Here is a 22,851-nt window from a genome sequence, read left to right as displayed (position 1 = left end):
CAGCGCACACGTTGAGTGTTTCACAGTTTTTTCTGCTATCCGTGAATAAAAAAAAGTGCTCGTGCACCGCGACCGAGTTATATATAATTTATTTATTTATTATTATTTTTTTTAGATAAATCGTACACTACAACAAATCAGCTTTGTTGCAAACAAACGAAAAACATAAAAAAAAAAATCATATTTTACCTATTTTACTTAATATATTCAAAAGATAGTAAAATCTGTTGATGGTACGGAGTTTTATAGTTCTAGTTTAAATTATATTATTACATGAATAATATTATTTCGTGTCGTATGAAATAAACGAATATAGTTAGGATTAATTTTACACTTGAAAAGGTTTTTTTATATAGTTCGTTAGGTTTTCCCAGAAAGTATACGTCGATTTTCGAATGTCTTCGTGTAATATTTTATACATTATATATAAATTTATAAAGACGTGTTTAATATAATTTAATCATGCGATTTTGTTAGTAAGAACAAACATTTTAATAGATTCGTTTACACTAATGTTAATTATCCACACTTAATGGAGTCTGCCTTCCCTCGTTAGTGACTGACTTGAAAACGCAATAATTACGAGAGAATAGAGAAACTTTATAATTTCAATGTATAATTTATATATAATAATTTTAATAAAATGATTTATTATTACTAATATAAATTTGCAATTAATAATCAAATTAAGAGACATTTTTGTTTAAATTTGGATAATTGTTTAAATAAATCAAGGTATTCACACGTTTCTAATGAAAAACATTTCTATACCTAATCTAATTAATACTTAATATTGTTATTGTTCTTTGTACGTTAAAATTTCAATTATAGAGTATGAATATAATTTATCACTTGAAATGTAAATAATAAATAATAAATGAGTTTTACGGTTTCAAAAGGTTTAAAACCTTATGAATTGTTAATAAGCTTTTTTATTTTTACTGCTTAAAAATAAAATAATAATAAAACAGGATATAGTTGTCATAGAAGTTATCTTTTTTCACAGATAAATTGATTATTTAAATTCCTTCAAAGGTATTCTTTTATTTTTGTATTTATTCAGTATTATCATTTTCGTAACAGATTGAAGTATGGGAAAAGATCGCTAACTATTTTTATTTGTCTTGAACAACATTTTAATACATTTTAAACTTTTTCTAATCATATCGCAATGTATATTCAAATTGTTAAATTTAGTATCATAAAAAGGTGACTAAAAAATGTTATTGAAAATCATATTATAATAAAACATGTTTTTTTTATATTTTATGTATTAATCACTATTATAGTAACATTATAATCTCACAGTTCTTGAGTATTAAATATTTCATCATCAAGTACACAAGGAAAATATTATGTACATTTTAAATGTTTTTTTTTTTTTGTAGAAAAATTTGACCAATTTTTGAACTTTTAAAATATTTATTTTAAACATAAATCACAATTGTGTGTAATTAATAAAATAAAACTATTTGATCTGTTTTCAAAGTAATTAAAGAAAACAAGGTATTGCATTTTCCAAGTTCAAAATTCATGTTGATTATGAATCGCGTGACCTTTTTTCGAAAATTTATTTATTTTTCGAAAGAGCCATTATTGTCATTTTCTATAGTATTATAGGTAGCTCTATATTTATATATAGGTAGTTTACGAAAACCAGAACTACAATAATAAAAATAATAACTACATAACGCAATTTTTACGACGGGTGCGATTATTGTATATTTGGGAGCGCGGTGGGGTCCTATTGGAGATGGTGTGGAATTAATTGTTTTTCTCGATACAATTATATTGGTATGTGGGATTTCACATTGTTGACTGCTCTGTTGTATGCGTATGTATTAAGTTTATATACATATATATTGTGTATATATATACACGTTTTGTTGGTGAAGCAATAAGTCATGAGATATATTTTATAATATATATATATATATATATATGTGTTCTATAAGGTCGTTAATGAAATCTAATGAAACGTAATATCGAAGTGGGGCAATTAGGAGGAAATGTAAGTGTATTGAGGAAGTAGTTGTGGGGTTGGAAAAGAATTCGACTGGTTTGTAGACGACTATATCTACCTATAATATAATACCCGCGAGCGGCAAACACATAAATATCGCCTACATTCTACCAAGGCGTACGTCACACACAAGGGGCATACCTGCTGTTTCTTATTAATGTTTCTCGTCTACCACCGGTTAACCGACCCCATCGCTCACAATCCTCAGTCCCACCCTCATGCCAATCGTTTAACGCGTAGGAGAGGAAAAGTCTTTGCTTCTACTAATAACCTCAAAATCGCGGGGAAAACAACAAGGAGAAAGTCAAACAACAAATACGAAATAGTTGCTGGATAATTTCACATGGGTGAACAAAATGACAAGAGTTTTTAGTGTATTATATTCCTTTGCGCTTTTGCTCAATGTCAACGCAGTCGAAACCACTGTGGGCGCCTCCGGTTGGTTGTGTTCTATGGGGTGCTTTAGGTCGAAACCGCACATCATGACCATTATTATTATTATTATTATTATTATTATTATTATTATTATTATTATTATTATTATTATCAAAAACCGTACGAGACGCATATTATCTATTATATTATTTTGTTGTGCAGCCCACGTTAACTCCCGTTGAGCTTATACATATATTTACTATTATTATTATTATTATTATTATTATTATTATTTTATACTTGAAAACAATTTCGTTTTGGTACCGTTCTCCTCCGAAAATACAGCAAACGAATATCGAACAAGATAACATATTTTTATCATCTTTTCGATTGATCGTGGCGAATTATTAAAGTTTGAAGAAACTGAATTTCAACAAATTTTGGAAAAAGATGCTATATATTTGCCAGGGACAAGTGCGATTGTTATCAAAAAAAAAAAAAAATGTCTATTTTTATTCGTTCATATATGAACTATAATAACGATATTATTGGGTAAATTTTGATTGTTCACCGTCCATTCGATGAAATTTATCTTTTCAATTTTTATAATTAATTTTGTATTTTTACTCAATACTATGAGTGTATAACGTATCGTAGTATTGATAGAAGAGAATGGTGATGGTGATGATGTTTGGCAATATCTTTCGCGACTGTCTGTCGTTAGGATCTCAATATGTCGCAAACACTTGAAAATAAATCTACGATTTGTCAACGTTATCAACTTAATAATATATTTTCAACAAAATCATTATATATGTTATGGTATTATCATTGTACTACACGTGATCCGTAATTAAAATGTTAGTTTGGCCAAGCGTTTAATATTATGATATGTTGTAATTTTTGATAAATTAATTTACCAATAATGAGGGCACTTCGTATTTGATAATAATACATATGAGTACTACTAGAATTTAATTCCTACGTATTATTACGAATGGGCATGTCATATAATATTATATATAGTTCCCGAAATAAGCGCATTAACCATTAATATTATGTTGGTTATATTATTAAAGTCTTTAGTGGAATATTTCGATTGCTCGTAAACATAAAACTTATGAAGCGTGCCTATATTTCAATGCAATTTTGCACAGAAATCGACCTATATTAATTAATATAGATAAATCATTTTGAAACTACATTTTTTTCGTTTCGTGAAAAATCAGTTGTATAATATTATACGTTTTACATTATAAATCATGTTATAAATAATCCTTATCTCCAATAATCACGTGACGGTCGGAAAAAAGTTCGGGCAAACGGCCAGTTTGATAGAATGCGTTAAGTCCCGTAAAGGGAGATAGTAATAATACAACGAAAGAGAGAAAAATAAAATCACCGCCAAGAAATTGTTTTAATTAGGTTAGAGCGGTGGTGGCAAATAAATAGCAGCTATCTACACACACCTCTACCTCTACCCACAGAAACCTCCAGCTGCGATAATTTCATTTTCGGCTCTTTAATTTATATACTTTTTGGCCATTATTACTTAATTTCTTTTTTTCTTTTTTTACTTCACCCCGCTACACCAGAAATAAAGTTTACCATTCCGGCGGTAGGTACTTAGTCTTATTCATATATATATATTTTAATTCATTCTACTTATTTATTCCAGACAAGACTCGGTGAAGTTTGTTTTTATTTGTTTTTTTTCCGAGCCTCTAAGTCCAACGGTGTGGACGAATTTAATTAATGTATACGTCGTATTCGCATTGTTTGAACAAAGCGCGCGCATATAATATTATTATACACTATTATTATAATATCCAAGCAAAGAGTTGGTGGAAATATTTAGCTAATTACGTCGCGCGTGCGTGTATATAGAGAATGTGCCGCCGTCGCCGTTATTCAAATACTCACGCACGTCGCTGTATGAGTCGCCGTCGTCGCTGCTGTATAGTATAGGTAGAGTTGCCAGCCTTTTCAGTCGTCTGTTTTTTAGAGATAACCGTCTTACTGCGTGTGTGCATTAATAACAATTAAACACAATGGAAACCCATCACCGGCTGTGGCGGTAAAATGAATATTATGTGTGCGAGTGCTTTACTGTGTGTGGATGTCTGCGTGTCGAAATCCGTCGGCGGCGATGATAGAGTGTACGTACCATATAATACATAGACGCGAGGTACATTCACACACACATATACACAAGACCGAAACTACTCTGTTTTGGAACACGCGTTCTCCATTATCACAGTCGCTTCTTGTTTTCATAGATATGACGAAAAGTGTATTCGTATGCATACACACACGCACATTAGTCCATTAGAGGTTGTTGACACAACGCGGGATCGTTACAACATGGCACACACACACACTCACACACACACACATAGCTTTCCTCGCCACAACTTGCGCATCTAAATCCGTTTATACAACTTGTTTTTCTACTTTCCGTCGCGTCATCATCATGGTCGTTTTCCTATTTTTTTCGTACTCCTCCCTATAACCCCTTATCACACACTGTATGCTTGTCCGAATTTAATTTTCTTTTCGGTGTATTCAATAATATATCGTCGTCCTTTGGCGCGCGAGAGAAACGCTTACAAAGCGACCAAATTTAAGCGAAAAAAATATTACGAAATCGCCGTTTTTCAATATTACGTGTAATACTTTTGTCTCGGACACAGGGACAAGGAAGAGCGAGCAACAAAATAAAACGGGTCAGACATATAAGTAAACAAATGTGCAGGAGTGGCGAAACGAAATAATAATAATAATAATAATAATAATAATAATAATAATAATAGTGATAGTAATAATAATAAAAGAAACAAACCTAAAGCCATTATTTAGAATCGTCCGGGCGCGAGCTCTTGTGTATTCTGGTTATTTTTTACGCGCTTGTGTGTTTTGTGCGTGTGCGTGCGTTTTCAGCGCAACGGCTTAGCAGCTGCTTGCCTCCTACCCCTTTACGATCCACCCCCTCGTCGTTCGCCTGAACGCCGAAAACTATCGTCCCTTATAACTACTGCTCTGCACACCGCTTTTCTGGTCAAATGGATTTGTGGCCGTTAGGGAAAACGGTATATACCATCGCCTGTGGTTCCTCTACTCACGTGTGTGCCGTGTAGGTATTATATGTATATAAATATTATATTTATATCAGCTGGGGACCGTAGATAAATCACGACCTCGTTGCACGTGTACAATATGCGAGCACACGCGAGGCCAAGTTGTAATATTATTACTATAATTATTATTTTTATATTCGCGCACGAGACTAACTAATCTATAGCTTATATTGTATTTTATTATATGCCGGTCATAATTTTTTTTTTCTTCGTGAGTTTTGTATAATAATATGCAGATACTAATATAGTAATAATTACCTTAGTCGTTATTATTCATACAATCTGGTTAGGTTAGGTGGTTTGAAACATCTTCCGGTGTTCCCGTATTTCACATATCTGTTTATCTTTATTTTACCATGACAATGTTGTTTAATAGGTTTTTTAAATCATACTGTCATCGTGATGATCGCTCATTCCTAGTGAATACTAATCACTAAACGTCCATATACAGGATAGTTTTGACCGTGTATGACCGTGACGTCCGATGGAAGATAACAGTGGCGAGAACCATATATTACCTATTCGTTTACGAACGATCTTCACCTACCTATTACACATACGACTCACTCATATTTACCCACTCTTAAACTCGCGCTTTAAATACCTATACATAATGTATAATAAGATTTTGGTGATAATTATTTGGACAGCTCCTTCTTCCCGTACCCAATACTACATGAGTATTAAACTATACATTTTGCCGACTTGCAATAACACGTATCACGGACTAAATACACACGCGCGGGAGGTGCAGCTGCCGTGTTTTCGGAGAGTGGTCCTCGTCTTCCGTGCGATATGATGTATACATAGTGTAGTCGAAAGTAACAGCCGAGCGATAGGTACACGGAAAAACCATTTGCCCAATGGGAGAAATTGACAGATGTTTATACGCGTAATCCATTTCACTGTATTGTTGTGTACTTATACACATCGCGCGCGCCACCACTGTCCCTACCCTGACATTTTCCAAGTTCGATTTACATCCACCGCCATTGACGGTTTGACGTCATCGTCGAGACTATGCGTATGTATTTATACATAGATTTATAGAACTGCACTATACGATTGAATCATCTTGGTGCTTTTCGAAATAATGATCTTCACGCCCGGAATGTTATTTTAATAGTGCAGAGCCCAACCGCATGTGTATATAATATTATACTATTATGCATAATAACCAAATATTATAATATACATATATTGTATACATCGTGCTCGAGTCGAAACGAACGAAGCGTATCTGCAGTTCGCTACACGGTCGTTTATATCGTAGATTTAAAACTTGACGTATAAAACCACCGTCAAATGAGACGATACTCCCGCTTGAAAATATATTTTAAAGAAAAAAAAAAGTAATAATAAATATAATGAATATAACGTATCATGCCGTTTATATTTTCTAGGGTGAGAGTGTGTGCAAGTGTTGTAAATGAAATTGCGCATCTATGTAATAACATTAAGTTATATACGCGATATACATATAGGGAGGTTATATTACATAACATTATAAGAAATGTGGTGCTGTTGGACGAACAGGCATACTCATCCCGTTGTGGCGTGTGGGGAGACTTCACAGTGCACAGAGAGAAAGAAGATGTGATTGTGGCGTGGGGGTCGCTATGGGATGTATGGACGCAGTCGGGTTTTCCCGTGCGAGTGGAGACAAAGATCACAGAGACATCGGGCCAAAACGATTTACGGTCCGCGGGAGAGGACAGAGATAGAGTGAGATATTCTGCAGCCGCCCCACCGCCGCTCTTGCCGGCGGATTACATTTGGCAACGGGACAAGATGCGTGAGGGGCTCTGCCCGTTGTGCCATCAAATTCGTGGAAAATTGCCAACCGCGTAATATGAACGACGAAATTACCGGAAAATCCCATTTCCGCGTTTGTTGTATATAAACGTGAGGTAAAGGTTTTTCTCTCATTTTTTTTTATTCGCTCATGCGCCCTGCCACGTTTCCTTTAAAATATTAGATAATAATAAATAGTAAGGCCATTACATTATTGTTATTATTATTAAACACGTTACGACACACGACAACGCCATACTGTATAATATTGAAATATTTTCTGCTAAGTAGACTTCTATCTATTCAGACCAAACTAGACCGATCGGCAGTCATTAACTTCAGCATTATTATCTCCGCTACAGTCAAAGTATACACGACGTAATATATTATAATATTACGCATTAAACGACGATTACCGCGGTCGGTTTCTCGTCTACATCCCGCAGAGGACGGTTAGTCGAGATAAACGTGCGACCAAATATTTGCGCTACAAGACGTCGTTGGGTACAATAACAAGGCGCACGCAATACTATTATACGAACGATAAGACAATATACAATATACCTATGTATAATATATTTACACTGGTAAGACCGTTCAAACGACCAGTCGGTTTTATTAAATGGAACGCCGTGGTATACTGGCGAAGCATAAGTAGTATAAGTAAGTACACGGTCGTGGTAGTTATTGTTATTAACGTATAATAATTATTGCTATGATATATCATCAAACCGCGCTCTATCGTTTAAAGCTTGTTCGCTAGCCGCTCGCCATTTATAATGTTTATTACTTCCGGCACGCTGCAATAATATATACACGGATATCGTGATCGCCACCAAAGTCATACCGTCATACCTACAGCTGCATATGTACTTATTTCGTGTACACGCGTTGGTTACGATGGATACCCTAGGTACCTCCGTTCGCGGGGCATATGATTTTGAATTATTTATAAAACCTGCAGGATGTTTAAACTTCCCGTTTTACGGCGACCGTGCACGTGAATAATATAAAAGTATCGTTTCCATTATAAAATATTTCTGTTGATAATAACGTGAAATTACCTTCTAATTTAAAAACGAGCTCAACGGAAGCATACGGACATACGGAAGTTAAATGTCCACCCTATTCATAAAATATAACATATTAATATGTGTTAACATTAATTACTAATTTATCGTCACTGTGAATTGATTGATTGATATAAAATTTTCCATATCGGTACTTAAACAACAAACATGGTGTGCTATTTTATTGAACCGTTTCGATCGTTTTGTACGAAAATTATTATTTCTTTGTGCATTGCATCGTTCAAATGCCACCAACTTTTGTGCCACTGATAAATAGAGAAACAAAATCAAACTATCTGAAGAGTTGAGAAAGAGTGTGGTTATAGATAATACAATATAATATATACGGTGTGTAAAAGAGAGGAAAGGAATGAGACAACCGTGTGTATAGTTTAGACTTGTCGGAGCGGAGGGCGAGAAAACGCAAACAGATATATTGTTGTACTGTAGTTTTTAAGGGTATATAAATAATGTGTGTGTTGAAAACGTCAATAAGCTCGGGAGCGGCCGTTTCTTTTCCGATGAGAACTCAGTTAGCAGAAGCGGCGTTGGTGGTTACATGGTGAAGTGGGGGGTCAATATTATTTCGTGTGCATGCTTAAACTCAATTTTGCCCAAGTCGTAATATGGGCGTTGCCCCGCTGCCGAAACCATTACTTATTTTAATCCCGGTTGAAAAATTGGTAATCGTTTTTCACCCGCAGTGCGTAGGTACCTCTATATATATATGTGTATATATGGATTTCACCGGATACAGCCGTCAAATATTACTTTCACCGATTGTATATTTAATAACGTTCTTTTTTCGATATTTAATAATTATTAATCGTCGTATACGCGCGTGGGGCTATAAAATAAAAAACAGACCGTTAACAAAAAATAACACGATTTCTTACTACTTCAGTCTAGAACTCTTGCGTCGCTGTATTAACGAAACCATAAGCCTTAGGCTCGGCGCACCACTGCGGCGCAGCTTCTCAGAATCTTCATAGTTGTTTAGCAAAACTTTCCAAACGATTTTTTCGGAAGGGAACAAGCCCTTGGGTTGGACGTAAAGTTTTTATTGTGACCTCGCTGTTTAAAATATACGGATTTGTGTTCTCTTGTTTTCCGTTGGCACACCGATCGTTTTTATTTATTTTTATTTTTTATTTTTTTTTTGACAAGGGTTTCGCATTGAACCCTAACGGACGTCATGTTTACGTACGTTGTGTACACTGCCAAAAATGATGAATACGTAGCGCAGATTTGCTTACGGATACAATATTTTTTGTCTGGAAAGCGTAACGAGAAAAAATGACGTCAAAAGTGTTTCATTGTATTTCGGTATTTCATTAAATGTTATCTATCGTCCGCACCGGACACACTTTTAGTTGTCAAAACTCTTCGAGGACGTTGTATATATTCTGTAGAAAAAAATACCGTTCATGGGTGCGAAATACAAAATGCACCCTTCTTGCCAAAAATATATCTATATATTTATATATGTATATGTATATATATATATATATATATATAGATATATTTATATAGAAAAATAGTGAAAGGGGGAAGTGAAAGGGAGTGAGTGAGAGAGGGTGAGAGTGGGAGAGGGTGAGAGTGGGAGGGAATGAGACAGAAGCAGTGAGGTTCGATTGACGACAGCTGCAAGTATCATTTCATTCCAAAAAATAAATTGAATTATGTCAATTTAACGTCATTTACAGACAATACGGACTTTTTGCAATATCTCAATGACATTTCATGATATAATTGCAATTTAGAGTCTACCGTATAACGTAATCTTATTAGATAAAAATAAAATATTTGTTTTCTTTTTGTTATCAACAAGAGACACAATTCATTCATACGTATTTAATTAGTTTTAGCCAGCAGATATTACTTTTCGCGTAAAACGATTGAATATCAATGAATAGTAAATTTTGACATAATAATATTATAGTTTGATTTAAATCACAATAATTTCAGTACATTATATTATTACTTGATAATCAATATTTAATATGCAATCATTATGTGAATACATACCAAATAAAATCATTATATTATATAAGATATACCAGTAATAATATTTTTAACAACTATAAATAATTATAATTATTGGATAGAAATATAACAAAAGTTTAATTTTAAAACCAAATTTTTAATTAACAACCATTGGAAGTTGTTCATGCGTGTTTACTAAATTTCAAAATCAAATAGAACATATATAAAAGCGAAATACGTTATCATGTTGATGTATTCATGATTTATGAACAGTTGGCTCAAAACTTAAAGCCTGAGATTATATCATCTATAATAAAAGGGTTAGAAGTGGGAGTGCTGCTGAAAATTTAAACGTTTATTTGACCTACATACAGGGAATGTTATTACACGAGTAAGACTCGTCCAGTTACATTTAAATAGTTAATGAGGATACCCTTTAAAACCATCGTTTTTGTCCATTCCTTTCATTAATATTATCATTTGACTATTTTCCAATTTTCCATTAAATATCCAATTTGCCCCAAAACATAGTTTTTTGAATATAAAATGTATAATTGTACTTATTTATTTTTAAGACAATTTAATGGAATATACCTCATACAACTAATTGAACTATATTGAACTATTATTATATCCACAAAAACATTTATCTTGAAATTCAATAAGACACATATAGCCGTAACAACATTATAATGGCCGAAGGCGATTTCCCTCATCACTAATTATTTAAGTAAATATAATACGCAGTAAATTAATAATATTATTAATTATAATTGGTAGCCTGGGAAATTAATTATACTATATAATATCAATTAATGGTAATTTGTTAACATAAGATATTTGATAGGGTTGCAAAAGGTACACGAGGATTCCCATCATTCCCTATTGTCCGTTGTTAATTGTATTTTCGTATATTTACTTAAAAATTAAAATAAATTATTATTACAAAATTAAATTAAATTAATCTATAAAAATCTAGATAGTTTAATTAAAATATATTAATTTGGAAAAATAAAATATTCATCACTAAGATATTTTTCAATTGTTTTTTCAATTATTGTAATAAAAATTTTTAATATAATAATGTATCATAGTTTTTTTTACTGTAAATAGGAAGGTGTAAAAACAAATTAGTAAATAATAAATTTCTATATATTAAATATTTTCTAACTCATTTTATATAATTATTGTTTATTTTTATATTAGTAAGCGTTTTATATCAAGAAAATATTGACAGAAATAAATTTAACGATATTATAATTAAATTAAAGCAGTTGTTGTTTATGTGTAAATGTATAATACGATTTGTTATCCATCATATAATATTATTTACTAAATTTGAATCAGCACTTGTACATTTTGGATTTCATTGTCTATAATTTTGTTATTTATTCCCACTATATACAAATCTTATGGTTTATTTAACGAAAATTGTATTCATAAATATTTACTGTTCAGGCTATATAATTCGAAAGACAATACATTAAAAAACTACAAGCAGAATGTGATTAGTATTATATATTAAGTGTATAAGTATTATAAGTGTATTCAAACAAATATCTGCTGAATAATTCGATAAATGCATATTTACTTAAAACACACAAAATTTCTATACTATATTATGGATTTATACTTACCAACTAATATATTATCTGCGTATAATAATAATAATGTTGGCCGATTATTTACTTAACACTGCGACTTTAGATTTAAAGTTGCATATTGCGCTGGAATATTGAAAACTATTAGTACACGGGACACGCAAAAGGTTAGGATGATGGAAGGAGGGTGGGGTACTTATATTAATGTACTGGGCCTGCTTGGCGGAGGGAGTAATAATTATTATTCAGCGTATGGGTGGAAGGTAAGTTAATGAGCCGCGGTGGGGGATGGCTATGCACAAGAGGTTCACGATATATCGCATCCGGCTTACTTTAGCTTCCGGAGAACTCGTATCGTAGGTTACTATAACATTATTGAGAGTTGCCAAATGAAATCATAACAATAGCAAGTACAGATCATTTCAACTAAATAAGAAATAAAGTAAAATTACTTTAAAGTTTAAATAAACTTAAGCTTAAGTATAGAAAACGATTGAAAAACATACTTTGGATGAATTTCAGTCGATTTCAGGAATACATTTTAGTAACCTTACACAGCCCTACTATTAATCTATAATATATGAGATTTTCTGTAAAATTTCAACGTATTATTTTACGTTTGCATTTTTTTATCATGAACAAATATGGTCACCGTCCATTTTTGTTGTAGTTGTTATCGTTTAAACGTGCAATGTAGTCGGTACTTTGATGAATTAAATTGGCTATGATTTAATTTATTAATTGTTGTATGGAAATTGTGTTTTATAATTGTCTAATATATTAACGTCGCAGTTAAAACACTTAATAATTAAATTAGAAATATTGTTTCGAAATATTTGAACATGCAGTGTAGCTATTTTCTGTAATATGTTTGTTCACATTACGCGGAAATAAACGTGATACAGAAAAAATCGATTTTTTTTTTTTCATATCTTTGGTTTTGAAATTTGGCACACATGTAACATATTATATGATTGGTACTAATATATTATTTATATAAAATCGTATAACATATTCTTACCCGAAGACTTATATTTAATGTACATACGAGTATTGGGCGGTGTGTGTGAAATTATAGAATATTATTAATTGAAATATTAAAAATATTTGTACAATACGATGAATCTAAAATTGTTTTATTTATAATTTTTGACCAACGTTAAGATTGTGTTATGGTTATTAAAATAAGAAAAAAACATAAAAAAAAATATAGATTAGTCGTGGAGCTATTAATTGTTATTATGATTGGATTAAATAATTGTGTAAAACCATATAAATATACGTTTGAAAAAAAAAGACCTGTAGCGCTCGTTTCTGTTTCGTTTTTAAATTAAAAATCGTCTACATAATATAACTTCAATGACTCGGTTGGGCTAAAGAAAAGAAACGAAACAAGAACAGACGAAAAATTGCTTTCGTTAAAGAAAATCTGAAAAAGAAAACTATTTGTGGATGACCTCTTCACAACCTGATGAGGTCTTGGTACTGACCGTTCGTATGTAACGGGACATCATATTATACGCAACTGATGATAGTGGGAGAGGGAAACGCAATTCTTGGAATTCGTTTAAACGGTTTTATGGAATTTCAAGTTTGAGAGCCAACCCTACATTCATTTATATATGCCACGAGCTTGCGTTTTCAACAAAAATATACTATACGTACATGTTAGTTTCTCCGTATAAAACTACAAGAACTACGCGAAATGCAATCCGTGAGACGACTGCTGTTCAACCATTGTTGGGATGATATTTATTTTTTAAACATCTTTGCAATACCAGGACCATTAAATATTCGTTAAAATTGTTTTTAGTTAATGCGATGTCGGTCGTTGGTATATGGCCATAAAGTGTGGAGAAAACAATCGTAAAATCCAAATCACAGGTGTGCTGCAATATTCGTAGCGGATCGATGGTACCGCGAACGGATGGATTAATATACCGCGTGTCCGCAGTGTGCATAAAAAATCGACCCCGCAAACTTTAATTCCGACTTTGTAGCCACGCGCATCCCTGAATATTTAATTCGGTTTATGCTCTTATACCGTGTTTATTTCTGTTTTTTTTTTTTTGTTTTTTTACGACGGAAAATTCCGTGTCACGCCGCGGGAACGTTTTATTTCAATATATATATATATTATTATTTCCTCTCTTATTTATATAAACCTTACAGACTCTATAAAACACAAACCTCTCATGTCCCTTGTCATCCTCACCAGAAAAGCCAATAAAAACCTCTGTCACCCGTCTTCTCCGCACCAAACTGCCAAAGTCGCTCTCTTAACGCCTCGTCGTGCAACTGACATCCACAACTTTGATTCTTACTCCTAAATAATTGCCCTCACACCACGTTTTCGCCCCTTTATCGTTTTGATGGCATTATAAAACGAAAAAAAAACATAAAAATATAAATGCATAAATCAACAATTCACAGCGATGCACTCAAACAGACGCGCATCGCATTGTAGAATTATAAATCTGTTTTACTGAAATTATTTAATATTATATTATTTTTCATTCTCGTACATCGTATAATATAATACTTTATCAATGATCGATCTGGGGAGGGGTGGGTTTACCATTCTACTTATTTTTAAGTGTTCATTTTTAATCCATTCACTCATTTTTTTCTATGTGAATATCTCTAAGAAAATTCGAAATAATATTAACGCGCATCATCATACAGCTTTTCATTAAATCAATTATGTATAATTATACATTATTTTCGTAATAAACAAAATATTTAATTTATTTTTCAGTACTTTTTTTTATAGAACTAAAAATGTATACGTTTCTTTAATATTTTATAATATACTTATATTATTAAAGCACCATAATAACGAATAATACCGTGAGTTTAAATTTGTAAATTCAATAATATAATACGTCTTTGTTACGCATATATTGTTGCTCCTTTGAAGTGTTTTGTTATACATTTATCTTTTTGTCACGATTTCACACTTTTCGCAGAGCCGTGTTCATCGAGCGTTTATTGCAACGTAATCGTTGTATCTATCGTTTTTATCGTCCGGTTTAATGGGATATTGTACACAGACACTCGTATTATTGTCGAACATTTTGATTTTAAACACGTCTTATATTTTTATGATATTATGCACAGTGCTCATAGTATTTCGTGAATATTGCGATAAATGCAACTTATTAGTGAAACATGATTTTATATTTTGTATAGGTACCTGTCCTTAATATATACTTATTTTTAAATGCACATTATTAGAGTGCTACGTATTATAATAGTGTGTCGGTGTCAGTGGATGGTTTGGAATTTAGTTCGCAAATCGGGAGCTGCATTAATGTAAATAATAATAATATATATAATCATGTGCATTATGGGAATACGTCATACCTTCAGATAATATAATATGTCTTATACATTCCGTGTTTTGTTAAAAAGGGTTTTAAGACACCCTTTCGTAGACGGTCACTGACATTTTACTTACACACTCTCTCATTCTCAGACATACACACATTTATACAAACCCTCTAGAGTATAATTTATAAATGTGTAAGGCTCGCGATATGTTACCCTACATCGACGAAACCTAACCCTAATTGGGCTATATGAATGTAAAACACGGACTCAACACGCCAAGCACTCATCCGGCCGTTATTTAAATTGCCCGACAGTATACGCACACGCGTGTGCCAAACTGCGATTCCCGTAGGGTTTAATGGTGGAGTGTAAAGCATTTGTGATGACGGTGCGGTCGTAAAAGATACATAATATTATATTATATATATATATAAACATAGAAGGGCGCACGTTGCGTCGATGCAGTGTTATGGCTACTGCATATAATTATATATATATATATAAAGGTACCTATACGTTTACCTGGTTAAGGTGATATTAGTAAAATAGTAACCGTGTGATATGTATATAGCACACACGTGCGCTCGCTTGCATATTATAGTTGCGATGTTTTATTTAAAAAGTTATGATTAAAAACATGGTCGTCGATAACTGTGATACAACTATATAATATGTATATAAATAGGTAAGGTTACGTTTACTACGCTATTAACTATCTATATAATAGTACCTATACATTTATTGAACATAGAGCGGTGGTGGTAGAAATAATAATTATCACGCACACGCATTGAGGCACGAAAGGCCGCCGCCGCCCCTTAAATAAGCACTCCGAACCTTTCCGAAAAAGTTTGGCCCGCGTGCGGCCAAACGATGATCGATGGTGGCGAGACTGGTGGTGGAAGGTGTAGAGCGCGTGCTATCGTCGTTTCCGGGGGGACCCGAACGTTCGTGCATTACACATTCGCGTTTCCGAAATCTTTACCGTGACCGGCGCGTGTAATAATAATATGACCGCCGTAGTATGCATAATATATTATAGATGTATCGTATTAATTTATAATATGTGCACCTGTGTAGTGTATTGTATATATATATATATTTTACGAGTTACGACCGGACTCGACTTCGAACCCTTTCGAAACATATACAAACTATAGGTATTATTATTATTATTATTATTATTATTATTATAATTGTGGGTGTTCGTTATCGTCGTTTGCCCGTATGGTCGTTCGGGTAGACGGGTTAGGGGTTGATTGGGACAGGAATGTTTTTACTGAGAAACCCGCATCGTTTTCGTTATGAAATCAAAAACTTCCGGTGTCCTATATAATTTATATAATAATAAAATATCATCTATCGTTTTTACAGTTTTGCAGCACTTTCAAAATATAATATGATGGTTATACATATTTCACCTAAAACAATATCTAAAGTATATAATACAAGTGCATTGTGCAAAAACTCGCATTTTATCGTTAAACTAATTATGTGCATAAGACTAAAAAGCTAGAATTGTTGTGCGTGATACCCAAACTTACATTATATCTATACTTGACTTAAATCCGGAAATTATTATATAATTATTTTAATAGAAAATATAACCAGGAATGAATAAAAACAGAAATGACTGTGCTTCCTTATTTTTACATTATAATATTTTATTTTTGTTCATTAGGTTTAAACTGCTTATAAGCCGATGAGATAAAATGTATTTCTAATATTTATAAGTATCGTATTATATTTTTATTGAATTAGTGACTCAAGCAAAGTGTTATAATCTTATCGATTTCTTTCTTTTCACTATAGGTTATTATGGGTATAAAAAATAAGATCTTTTACAATAATAAAAGAAATTTTGGAAGATTTTCCCCTAGCCACCGAAAACCCCGTTGTAATTTCGTACGTTTTTGGCCATTGTTGTCCACTTATTATCACTCGCCATAGCTATACTGGCACCAGCACCACTTCTATTGCCACCACATCTACTACAACCATCTTCACTATCACAACTTTTTCTAAGCGTTAAATGTTTTTATTAAAACCACAAGCATAGTCGCACCCATTGTCCCGAACGGTTAATTCTTCAACTTTTATTACCACGACCTAGCTATACCTATGTATACGCGACAATAGTTTATTTTCATCAGCTCAGGCGATTAATCGGCGTCGTTTAACTCCCGCATAGAATTTCTCGAATAATCGTCCGTCCGGTACGTTTCATCCTCCTTCTTTTACCTATCCTGTCTACTTAAACTTAACCAAACACAATGACTACCTTCGCCGTTAGACTATATTCGGCGTGCGACAGACATCAGACTGCGTTTAATATAATACTTACCCGTATAATAAAATGCCACCTGAATTTTTTTTTTTTTATCATAAGACATTTCTTACGTGGTTGTATGATAATCTAATTGATTCATTAGTCGAATTTGCGGGTATGTCGTGTTGAGCGATCGTTACCATTAACGCATTTGCAAATAAATTAATAAAAACGCACACAAATTTATTGAGAACATCTCTGTACATGTATTGCGTTTAAGAAAAAAAAAATATATATATATATATATATTTGTTTTAGTAAATAATTCTCTACGGATGCATATATATATATACAGACTTGGTGCCACATTCTATGTATTAAATAAACACAATTATTATTTCAGTAAAATAATACCCCGTCGTTTCTCGCTAATAGACGATAAGGTATTATAATATTTATATATATAATTATTTTACCAATTTGATGTGATCATTTTACTTCTGAATGACTATCCGGTTTTAGTAAAAGTTATATCAATAAATGCCTTGATACTTTAAGACTCAAGTATTTAAAGCTTTTTTTTTAAGGATTTGTTGATTTGTCTCCAATGTTTATGTATTTACGTAAACAATTTGTCTAGGACGGGGAAGTAGAAAATCATAAAATTGTTCATTGTAATTGCCGAGTTGGTATTAAATATTTAAACGAAATCATTACGAAAATCGGTAGACAGAGAAATTAGTTTTAAAAAGTTAAGTTGGATAATACAGCTAATAGTATTTATTGAAGATTTCCCATTTATTGTAATTTTTGAAAATAGATTTTTTTTTTTTAAATTTCAAAATTTATCTTATGTAAATGTATATCAAAATATTATCACATACTAATACTGAAATATATATTTTTATTAATCGTATATTATAATATAATGTTAATGATATATTGTTTGGTGTAATTTTCACATAAATATATTATACATATAATTTTAGGTTTTATTATTTATCAATATTATTTGTTATAAATTGTTAAGAAGGCAGCAATTAATAATTTATATACGTTTACCTATGAACGATAACGGTGTTATGGAATTTACATAATATATTATAATATTATTTTGAGTTATGCACATAATATTATCCATTATTTATGTTTGACATATATAGTATTAATATTATTGGGTATAGATTATAACTCGACCGGATTTCTGTTAAAAATTCATATTTTAATATGTATTTGTAGGAAGGCACCTATATGAAAATAAATAAAGTACATAATGTTATGTTACACATAGACTTAGTGTTATAAGTTATGTACTTACAGTTAACAAATTTTTAATTGCTTTAGTATTGTTAGTTAGTAAATTAAAAGAGAAAAAAATGAAGTTCTTAGTTGTGGAATCAAAGGTTGGTTGAGTTCTATTTTTCTAGTACATAATTTCCCGTTTACATCTATGAGAAAAATTCTTGCTTTGGTAATGGTAAAAGTATAATATTGAAAGAAATTTACACTTATATTTTTTTTTTTTTTGCACCGTTCGAAAGCCTCCGAGAATGGTTTCAATGAGTGTTTAATATCCTTTAGAGCGCAACTTTTAACTAGTGCCTTGTATGATGTCTGGATCAATTTTAATCCGAAACGAATTGCGTCAAAAACCAAATAAAACGAAAATCCTTTGAGTTTTTCTTTTCATTTATTCTTTTAATAAAATCCTTTGAGACTATCGCAATAAATCGTTTGTCGGAAAACTCTTTACAAATGCAAGCCTGAAATATTACATACAACGCGCCTTTTCATGTGTAAAAATAAACATTTTATGTGTAATGAAATTTTTTTAAATGTGATCCCTTTATCTTTATTCACAGTTCAATAATTACGATTATGAAATTGTATGATACTATATTTTGATGGAATACGGTTTAGACGACCTCAAAAATATACATTTTCCATCCTCTTCGATTTGAATCTATATTCAATTTCTAGTTTTACCTGCAGAATAACTTTAAATTCACTGTTTTATTCATTTTTAGACATAATTATATAGATATATTGAAAGGTCATCTATATATATATAAACGTGCCTATGTTTGTTTTATCCGTCAACCGTATTTTCTTCAACCATTTGCCATTAGGTTGGAAACATACATATTTAAAATATTCATCAAAGTCACGGCCATTAAACGAACTTCAAAGGATCGTCTGTGCACCCGTTGTATATTAAGTCGTTAAACGGAAACGATAAAAAATCCCAAACCAAAGGCCACAGCATACACAATATAGTAATAAAATATCGCGCGGTTTGCTGCTAAACACCAACGAAGTGGTGCCTAATTTTAGTAATATAATATGGATTCGTTACAAAACTAGTGGGGAGGAATTAACACATGATATATACGTACGCCAGTTTTGTAACTGAAAATTCAAACGATCTTGTGTACAATTTATAATACAATTATAACCGTGCACCGAATATATTATATTATATTGCACTCGTTTGCACGCCCTCGGTTTTGTAACACAAAAAATAAAACAACAGCAGAGACAAATTAGTGTTTTCTCTGAGACTCCTATTCAAATAAAATGTATAATATGTGTGATATAAGTGATATAGGGGTAAGAATGTAAGACGCGAGTTGTTGTAAGGAGGGTGTAGAAGACAGGGTAATACGTAAAACTTAATTACACTTGGAACCAAACCAAATATATGAAGAAACGTGCGCAAGAACTCCATGCTCCGTGACTGACTAATAACAAGTTATGTCTATTGGTTAACGAGGTTGTGGTGCAAAACGAGATTAGCTAAATAAGTTTAATTGCCAAAACTCGGTCGCTGTATTTACACACGTGTGTTCTGAATTCGCATTACGACCACGTACATGCGTTTAGACGGCTTTGCAAGTTGTAGCATATAACTCAAACCACCATTCCACGAAATCAATAATAATAAGTAATGACACACAGCATACGTGTTACGTAAGTTCGCTAAATTTCTTAAATTCAATAGTTGAACGTGTAAATAATACCTGCAAAATATTATGTGTTAAATAATAATGCGATACCATCATAAATTTAGTTTTGTGATCGATACAAGTAAAAATGTAATATTTGATTTATATAAATTATAATATACCTTAATTAGTGTACTAATAATGTGTACAACGAATTACGAAATTGTATTTTGAATGTGTTGTAGATTTCAATATATAACAGACTATAATATTTTATCAACATTATTGTAAACTTTGCATGAGGTTTAAACTTAACGTTGTCGTCGTATCCAAATCGTAATATACACCGTCGGAGTTTCACCCGAAGTTCAATCAACGTCACTATAAAATTAAATGTTATTTATTATTTTATATACTCAGTTATTTTTATTTTCGAAAAAAATGTTTGTGTAAATATTTCTTTAGCTATAGTAATAATACGCCGCCGAAGGTACGGAAAAATCAAATAACATATCGTGTTCTATACTTAATAATTATATAATATTTAGCATAGCGACCATGCATATATTTTTTTTTTATGTTTATATAAAAGCGTTATCTCGTCCGAAGTAATATTAATAATTATATTCTAAAAGCCACCTGGGATAGTGCAGTGTAACGTTAGTTACCGTAGACCATAGTAAGTTCGCCAGAATCGAATTCAATGCAGTTGTGCTGTTTATTTGCCTATCCAACTCGCCGGCGTACCATAAAAATTCAATTAAATATTACGAAAATAATATATATTTTTTTTAAATTATAATTGGTATTAAACTATTATCGAACACGGTATCGTTATTATTACTATCACATTCCTATTTTTTTTATTTAATTTTACAAAAACGTACATTGTATAGTTTAATATTATATTAAGTTAATGATTAATGTATTGGTGTCGAGTATTCGGAACACTCACATAATACCAATAGTCTTGTTATTATTATTATTATTCTATATTACAGCAGCGTTCCAACGCCGTTGCATCACGCACACAGCTCTTAACACGGATAATATAAGCCACTTAGCTAATTTACATCGAACGCGTAGGGTCGCAATATTCGTGACTTAATTTATATGGTGTATAACGACAATTCAATTAACCACTTTATCGTCGGTGTTGTGGGAATACAACGAGAACCCGAGATTACTGCCGTTCGTATATTATTATAATATAATATACTCCGGCGTGGTAAAATTGGAATAATTAATTAATATCGATTATTGTTATTATTATTATTACTACTACGATTATAATTGTGATGTAGTGTGTTCGAGGCGTGCAACTTTTGAGCTGTCGCAGCGATTCATCCGGACCCAATCCTATGACCTGTCGCCGCTTTTATGATTTTATGCGTTGATCACTTGTCTGGAAATATAATATTATAATTCCCACTTTTATTTGTTAGTTTTACCTTTAAAAATATTACCACGTGGTATTATGGTACGCAAGCTTTTTTAGGTGTGGTATAATCGAGACGTTAAAATATTATAAATTAATAACGTCCAAAATAGATTTGATATATGAACGCCACACGCCGAACATTTTTATTATTTATATACACCTCATATACTACCATGTATTACAATTAACTATTTTTCAATCATTATTAATGCACATCTAACATACTTTCTTATATATTTATATATATATAAGAGTTTTTATTAAGTGTATACATTTTTTTTACAGGCTTCGGTTTCGTGACTTTCCACTCGGAAGATGTAGTAGATAAGGTCTGCGAAATACATTTCCATGAAATCAACAGTAAAATGGTAAGTTTTCTATTAAATTTACCACAATATTATTATCAGATTATAATATTAGAGATGAAAACCTTAATAGTAATTTTTTTTAAATTTTTATTTATTAGATTATTGCCGTTATGTATTCCATGAGCATACTAAGTTCATTAAATTATTTAATAATTATGTACACATGAAATTACTATTATATGATGAAAAATGAATAAATTTATAATTATCTGGATTTGGATTAATTTTAATAGTATATTTCAAAAATATTTTTTTAGTATTATTATTATTTATGACTTACACATCATATTAATGACATGTGTTTTAAAATATAAATCAACGTAATTTAAATCATAATGATAATGTAAATTATCTTTTTCGTAATTATCTGCATCTCTAATATTAAATCTCACCATCATACCTTAATTTTCCCAGGGTGGAAATTATTAAATAGTACATTAGATTCTTGTAACGTAATAGATACCGTATATAATTATTTCGTTACACTGCGTAAAAACAAAACGCTGATT

General features: G+C 31.6%; 1 protein-coding gene across 8 annotated transcripts in view; it reads left to right on the top strand.

Moving 5' to 3' along the window:
- LOC113554786 (RNA-binding protein Musashi homolog Rbp6) overlaps nt 1–22,851 on the top strand; it is a 377,023-nt gene that overhangs the window by 308,912 nt on the left and 45,260 nt on the right. For all 8 annotated transcript variants that reach the window (XM_026958766.1, XM_026958760.1, XM_026958764.1 and 5 more), the window contains one exon: nt 22,260–22,342. In XM_026958766.1, the coding sequence (XP_026814567.1) occupies nt 22,260–22,342 (83 nt within the window). The remainder of the gene's footprint in view (nt 1–22,259; nt 22,343–22,851) is intronic.

The sequence above is a fragment of the Rhopalosiphum maidis genome, chromosome 2, assembly GCF_003676215.2.
Source record: "Rhopalosiphum maidis isolate BTI-1 chromosome 2, ASM367621v3, whole genome shotgun sequence".
Taxonomy (NCBI): Eukaryota; Metazoa; Arthropoda; class Insecta; order Hemiptera; family Aphididae; genus Rhopalosiphum; species Rhopalosiphum maidis.
The sequence above is the reverse complement of the archived record's forward strand: the minus strand, read 5'-3'. Positions and strand labels throughout refer to the sequence as shown.